Below are 7,657 nucleotides of genomic sequence, written 5' to 3'. Positions count from 1 at the left end.
TATAATGAAGGTCAAGATAATCAGCCTCATATGAAATTTAAGAAAATGTTTTTTTATCAAAGAATTCAAACTTCAAAGGTAGATGAAGCTTTGAAAATGATGAAGACCGAAAGTACAATAAGACCCAATGATATTCTTATCGAGGTGGGCATTGGATGACTTGCAAAGCAATTTAACAAGATATGAAGAACAAACAAAATGCCCAACCCATGGAAAAAGTATAGTAGTTCCCTTGTTTAAAAACAATGGATATATACAAAACTCTATGAATTATAGTGACATTGAGCTAATGAGTCATACCATAAAACTTTGGGAAAGGGTGATTGAAAAAAATTAAGATAGAAGAGAACGTAAGGTGACAAAAAATCAATTCAGATTTATGCATGGAAGGTCGAAGATGGAGGGTATACGCCTCCTTAGAAGAAATGTTTTGAGAGAAAAAGTAAGACTTAAACATGGTTGTAAGGTATATTATTCGACATATGTAAGTAAATCAATCAGTAGTATAGTAAAATCGTGAATTTGTGTTTTATTAGAATTAAGTGTTGTGTCAAATGTTACAACATTTAAGACAACATGCAGCAGAATATTAAAGTTTGTAACACAAATTCGCTTTTAAATAAATAGATGGACAAGATTAAATTATACTTGTGCGGTGTCTTATGGCAAAAATTAATCACTAGAAAATTCAATCTTTTACACAAACCTATCCCTAGTGATTTTCACAAAAATCAATTTCCTCAACAGATTTGAGAAAATAAATGCTTTCTAAAAATAAATAACCAGAACAAAAACTTAATCAAGAAAAAAAAAAGTGATGCCAAAAGAGGAGCCACGAAAACGATCTTCAGCCAACTTCGTCACGGATGTTGTCTGTAAATGTTTCCAACATTCAAGGCAACACGTGCAATAGCCCACTTCAAACCAGCAACATCTTTGCAGAATATTTTCTCTGAAAAACTCAACTGCGTGTATGTATGTATGATCGAGATGGGAGAGAGCTTCAATGATGTCCTTGATCTCTTATTTATAGATGTAAACTTTATCTCTACAAGGAAACCTATTGCACAAGGAAAGCAATAGTTTAATTAGAAATAAACTCTTTTTAAACATTAATATCATATCTCATTAAACCATTATCATAAATAGCATATCTAAAATATATTTGCTTAGTTATCTCATTATCTTAGAAAGGCAAAATCACACTAAATATTATATTCAATCAAATCAATAAGGAAAAGATAATATTAGGGAAATCATTTAAATCTTAGGAATTAAATCAATTAAATTTGGAATTCTTATTTCCCTTCAATCTCCTCTTTTTTGACTTTCTTGGACAAAATGAGATCAAACCCATTTATCCTTGTTTAGCTCAATTCATCTCCCCTGAGTTAGAGAATTTTTCCCCCTGAATAAAATAAGGTTATCACGGGTGTTGTTAGAATTGTTGGAAACACTTGACACAACACCTGCACCACTTCATTAACAGTTCACTAAGTAAATACATCAGGCGCAGAGAAAAACATACAAAGAAACAGCAGCAAAATAAAACAGCACATAAGAAAGGAAAGATCAACTTTTAACCAAAACACTTAATTCCCATCATCCTCTTCATCACCATCATCCTCCTCTTCAGTTTCAGAACCCTCTGGCTCGTTAGTGACCTTGGTCCCAGATGGACCAGCTTCATCTCCCTTTTTTTGTCCAGGAAAGACACCTACCTCCAAAAGTAGCCTGTGGTTTGCCACCAGGTCCTCATAATATGCAATGTCAGCCTTAGCCTGAAAGATTTTGGTAAGGACATGATCAATTTGAGCTTGAACTTCAGCTACAGTGAACTTCACTACTCCATCGGCTGGTGGAGTAGAAGTAAAGCTCTGGGAAATGCTAGACTTAGGAGCAGTAGGATGGGGTTCGGACCAGGGAAGGTCTATTTTCCTATTTCCCTTTAACAGAGCAGGAATGATCTTCAGGATTTCACTCTCATTGGTTGATTGCTCGTCGATATCTCGAATAAATCCTTGTGCTTCAAGGATACCGTATATGAGAGAAGGAAATGGCAACTTTGATGACCTCATTCCTCCCTCCGCAAACTGAAGAACCATCTTGAAAACTAACCGCCAATGTAACAAAAAAGGAACATGAAACACGTATAAGATATGTGTACAGATGAAGTGTAGTCACAAATGTTGGCAACATCTTCTGACCACACGTCCAATTCCTGAAAAATATTTTGATTTTTCATGCACACTTAGTGACCTAGCAACTTTCTGATCATAGAAGTGGTAGCTCCCACACTAGAAGAACGGTCTTCTTTTGGACTCCTCTAGGTAGCTTTTTCCAATTTCTTCTATTTTGATTTCTTGTATTAATTTCAGAAGAGGTAGCTCTCACACTAAAAGTACAGTCTTCATTGGACTCTTTTAGGTAGCTTTTTCCAATCTTTTCTTCTGATACAAGACACGTTTATCACTATTTTTAATCTACTCAAATCACTTTTCACATGGGACAAACTCTTGATGTACATGATTATCCTTCACTACTTAGTGACTCAATTAGAGTACTTTTCACGTCCAAGTGTTTTGCAAGATAGAACAAGGAATTGTAAGTGTTACAGAAGATAAAGCAACATCATTTCAACACATCATATCACAGAATGTATGAGAATGCAGAATGTCTAAGTCCTAAAAATGCACATGCATGTTAGATGTTGTCCGAGATGTTGTAACATCTGAGACAACATCGAGGAATGATCAGGCATAACACATGCTGAGAGATTTCCTAAGATTGGAGAATCTCTCAAAGTCTAATGCTTTTGTGAATATGTCAGCCAATTGGTTATTTGTATCAACAAATTCAATTCGAATTAATCCTTTCTCTACTAGATTTCGAATAAAATGATGCCTTATGTCAATGTGCTTTGTTCGAGAGTGTTGTATTGGATTTTTTGAAATGTTAATAGAACTAGAATTATCACAGTACACAACTAAGGGTTCACTCTTGAGTCCGTAATCTTCTATCATTTGATTCATCCACAAAAGTTGAGTGCAACCACTTCCAACTGCCACATATTCAGATTCAGCAGTTGAAAGTGAAACACAGTTCTGTTTTCTACTATGCCATGAGATCAAGTTATTTCCAAGATAAAAGCAGCCTCCAGAAGTACTTTTTCTATCGTCTAAATCCCTAGCCCAATCATCATCTGAGAATCCTACTAAATTTGAGTTGGTTTTGTGCGTATACCACAATCCTAAGTCAATGGTTCCGGCTATGTATCGTAGGATACGTTTTACGGCTTTTAAGTGGGAAATCTTAGGATTAGATTGGTATCTAGTACACAAACAAACACTAAACATTAAGTCAGGGCGGCTAGTAGTCAAGTAGAGGAGACTTCCTATAATGTTGCGGTATAGAGTGTTGTCAACATTTTCGGCAGCATCATCTTTGGATAATTTTTCATTTGAGCCCATAAGTGTCTTCATGTGCTTGGTGTTCTCATTAGCAAATTTCTTTATCAGATTTTTGACATACTTACTTTGGCACAAAAAGATGACATCATGCATTTGTTTGATTTGCAAACCAAGAAATAAATGTAATTCACCAACCATACTCATTTCAAACGTAGTAGATATGCATTCAACAAAATCATTAGCATGCTTTTGGGATGAAGAACCAAAGATGATATCATCAACATAGACTTGACAGATAAGGATCTCAACTTTGGATTTTTGAATAAAGAGAGTTTTGTCTACCTCACCTCGTTTGAAGCCAATTTCAAGTAGGTATTCAGTCAATCTTCCATACCAAGCACGTGGTGCTTGCTTCAAACCATAGAGAGCCTTTTTCAACTTGTATACATGATTCAAATTATGTGGATCTTCAAATCTTTTAGGCTGTCTAACATATACTTCCTCACACAAGATACCATTCAAAAATGCACTTTTAACATCCATTTGAAACAGTTTGATTTTCATGTAACATGCAATGGCTAGCAATAGTCGGACTAACTCAATGCGGGCAACAGGAGTAAAGGTCTCATCAAAATCAACCCCCTCAACCTGTGTGTACCCTTGAGCAACCAACCTTGCTTTGTTTCGAATGATGTTTCCTGACTCATCAGTTTTATTTTTAAAAATCCACTTCGTTCAAATTATATTGTCATGCTTAGGAGGTGGAACTAGATTCCAAACATCATTTCGAATGAATTGATCAAGTTCATCGTGCATTGTATTGATCCAAAACTCATATTTTAAAGCTTCATCAACATTTTTAGGTTCAAATTGAGATACAAAAAATGAAAATCTGACATGTGAGTACATGGTACTCATGCACACTAGTCCAACAATCTTTCGGTAATCGACTTTCTCTTTCTTTCGGGTTTGAACTTCACCTTGCACACTTCTAATTATTTGAGATGATGGATGATTTTTTTGGATTTTAGTCGGTACACTCTGTCCATCATCTACTGCTTCATCATCACTGTTAGCATCTTCTTGAGATTCGGTAGCTTTGGTGTCTTGTGTTGTGCTAGGTGTTGCAACATCTGGGCCAACACCTGCATTTTCCAGTGAGATTGGATTTTCCAGTAGGTCTTCAATGTCATCTTCAGCAGTTTTATTCTTGAGATCTGCACAATCATAAAAAAAAACATTAATGGATTCCATAATAGTCTCAGTTCTTAAATTAAACATGCGATAAGCTCGACTATTAGTGGCATATCCTAAAAACAAACACTTATCACTCTTCGAGTCAAATTTGGCAAGTTGATCCCTGTCATTTAAAGTGTAACAAACACAACAAAAAATATGAAAATATTTAAGATTAGGCTTCTTTCCCATGATTATTTCATAAGAAGTCATGGTTGATCCACTTCTTAAATACACCATGTTTGAAATATGACAAGTTGTATTAAGGGCTTCTGCCCAAAAACGCTTTGAAACATTCTTTGAAGCTAGCATCACCTTTGCCATCTCTTGCAAAGTCCTGTTTTTGCGTTCGGCAATGCCATTTTGCTGCGGGGTTTTTGGTGCTGAAAATTCGTGTGAAATCCCTTTCCTGTCACAAAACGATGAGAATGAAGAATTTTCAAATTCCTTATCATGATCAGTCCTGATCCTTCTCACCTTTGAATTATGGAAGTTTGTGATTCTTGTGACCAATTGTTTAAACACACTGAAGGTGTCTGATTTCTCCCTAATAAAACTAACCCATGAAAACCGTGAGAAATCATCAACACATACAAAAGAATATTTTTTACCTCCAAAGCCTTCGACTTCCATAGGACCCATAAGATCCATGTGTAGTAACTCCAGACAGCGTGTTGTCTCAGATGTTGGCAACACCAGGTGTGACACGCGAGTCTGTTTTCCTTTTTGACACTCACCGCACACATAAGGTATTCCAGATGAAAGATTAGGCATACCTCGCACTGCCTCGTATTTACTCAAATTCTTCAAGGTTTTGAAATTTACATGGTCGAGTTTCTGATGCCAAAGGTCAAGTTCAGTGATTTGTGCATGTTTGCATGAAAGTTCTTCACCTATTTGGTAGCAATTGTCCGAAGACCTTGTACCTGTCATGATGCATATGTTAGATGCATCAAAAACTTCACACGCATGTTTATTAAACTTGACATGCAAATTATCATCGCATAATTGACTTATGCTTATCAAATTTGAGTTTAATCCTTCAACATGGAGCACATTGTGGAGCTTTGGTAGTCCTTCAACATTCAAAGTTCTCTTTCCAACAATCTTTCCTTTAGCTCCCCCTCCATAGGTTACTCTGCCACATTTTTGTTCAACATAATCGATGAGATATTCTCGTGACCCTATCATATGGCGTGAGCTTCCACTATCAAAGTACCAGTAACCTGCAGTGTTAGTTTTTAATGAAGTATAAACAACATTACAGTGAATTTTTATCTTTGGTACCCAAACCTGTCTTACTGTGGGTCGATTCTTGGAGGTGTTGCGGGAAGTGTGGTGCAACATTTGGGGCAACATCCGCCTCGGCTTTTGATTCATGCGGTCATCCCTGAGTTTATAACAGTAGGGCCTGATATGACCAGACTTAAAACAGTAATGACATACGTACCTGCGTTTTCTTTTCTTAAGGATAGGTGCAGCAGGTTGTCTTTTCGGTGGAGAGCTTTTGATTGGTGACTTGGATTGTGGTTGTGGAGATGTATCAGCCTTTCCCTTCACAAAAACAGTCGGCTTGGAAGGTTCACCTATTTCGTACACACTATCTTTGAACCCTAAACCTTTCTTGTCATCTCTTCCCATCAAAAGTATGGATTCAAGTTTGGATGAGCTCGTATTGAATTTGGACAAAGTTTCAGTTGTCTTTTGAAGCTCTTCTTTGGTCTTACCCCGTTCTAAGTCTTTTTTGCTCAAAATTACTTCAAGTTTGGCAACCACGGCTTTTAGTTCGGTGTTTTCCTTCATAAGAGTTGAGTTAAACTTGTTTATTTTGGTCCAATCCTCAAACAGCTCTTCATAAAGTTTCTGTACGCCTTCAAGAGTAATTTCTTCATTTTCAGCTTCCATTTCGTCTTCACTAAAATTTTCAGACGACGTAGATTTTAAGAATACTGGTTTTGAGTACATGTTGCGTCCAGTGTTGCGTCCAGGAGTGGCAACACCTAAGACAACACCTAATGGGTTCATTTGCAGCCAACGTCTTTCAGTCAATAGTGCAGTCAAGGAGGTGTGATCAGCTTCTTCATTTGATTTCTCTTCCTCATCAGATTCCTCATCGCTTAAGGAAGCATTATAGCCTTTGTTCTTTCGCAATCTGTTGGCACATTCATTTGCATAGTGTCCGAACCCCTCGCATTCTCTACACTGCACTGAGTCATACTTCTTTGAGTTAAATTGTTCTTTGCCTTCATTCCTTGGTTGAAATTGTTGCTTGGCAGGAAACCTTTGCGGTCTTTCAGGGGCAGGAAGACTTGAAAATTTCGAGGGTTGTGCATCCTTCTTCTTATCTCCGATTCTCTTCAAGTAATCCCCGAATTTCTTTGTGATAAAAGAGATAGAGTCTTCACAAAGGTCTGATTCATTTACCTCTTGGGATATTTGAAGGAGATCATTATAGGAATCGTTTGAGACTTGGAATGGAATCGTCTTCCTCTTTTATTTCTTCTGCATGTTCATGTTCATTTCTAAGGTTCGAAGTGAACTAATCAAGTCTTCCAAAGCCATCTGAGATGTGTCTTTAGCCTCATTTATTGCACAAATTTTTACGTTGAATCTTTCGTGCAAAGAACGGAGAACTTTGCTAACTAATCGTTCATTAGAGATTGGATCTCCAAGACTGAACGCCTCATTTGCAAGTTCCCGTAGACGACGATCATAATCCAGTATGTTCTCATATTCTTCCATCCTCATCATCTCGAATTTGGAAGTAAGCATCCTTAGTCTAGTTCGTTGCACACTCTCAGAGCCTTCACAGTGTCTTTGGAGAATATCACATGCATCCTTGACCGAAACACAATTAGTGATAAGCCCCAACATATTCGTATCAACCGATGAAAAAATTGCATTCAATGCCTTTGAGTTGTAATTAGAAATCTGCACTTCGTTAGTAGTTCAGTCACTTTCCTTCGTTAGTAGTTCAGTCACTTTCCGGTTTGATTAGACTATCACCGTCT

The 7,657-nt window shown here is 37.0% G+C and overlaps 2 protein-coding genes across 8 annotated transcripts in view; both read right to left on the bottom strand.

Annotated features, from left to right (window-relative positions):
• The window catches only part of LOC140982470 (probable disease resistance protein At4g27220), a 51,037-nt gene that overhangs the window by 8,221 nt on the left and 35,159 nt on the right, over window positions 1-7,657 (bottom strand). The gene's annotated exons all lie outside the window — the stretch shown is intronic.
• Window positions 2,171-7,520, bottom strand: LOC140982520 (uncharacterized). The gene is made up of 3 exons (XM_073449061.1): window positions 7,187-7,520; window positions 5,384-7,072; window positions 2,171-3,061 (listed from the first exon to the last, which is right to left on the bottom strand). Exons 1-3 carry the CDS (start codon window positions 7,518-7,520, stop codon window positions 2,754-2,756), a joined length of 2,331 nt encoding a protein of 776 aa, XP_073305162.1. The 3' UTR covers window positions 2,171-2,753.

Source organism: Primulina huaijiensis, chromosome 8 (assembly GCF_012295235.1).
Source record: "Primulina huaijiensis isolate GDHJ02 chromosome 8, ASM1229523v2, whole genome shotgun sequence".
Classification (NCBI taxonomy): domain Eukaryota; kingdom Viridiplantae; phylum Streptophyta; class Magnoliopsida; order Lamiales; family Gesneriaceae; genus Primulina; species Primulina huaijiensis.
This window is presented reverse-complemented; position numbering and strand designations above follow the sequence as displayed.

What these genes read in the sequence shown, in the direction of transcription:
- LOC140982520 (XM_073449061.1), bottom strand. Translation starts at nt 7,520, where the DNA reads ATGTTGGGGCTTATCACTAATTGTGTTTCGGTCAAGGATGCATGTGAT. An exon ending in GGCTTTGGAAGACTTGATTA is followed by an intron (nt 7,073 to 7,186) that starts GTTCACTTCGAA and finishes AAATATCCCAAG; the next exon opens with AGGTAAATGAATCAGACCTT. An exon ending in TGGAATACCTTATGTGTGCG is followed by an intron (nt 3,062 to 5,383) that starts GTGAGTGTCAAA and finishes AATATGTGGCAG; the next exon opens with TTGGAAGTGGTTGCACTCAA.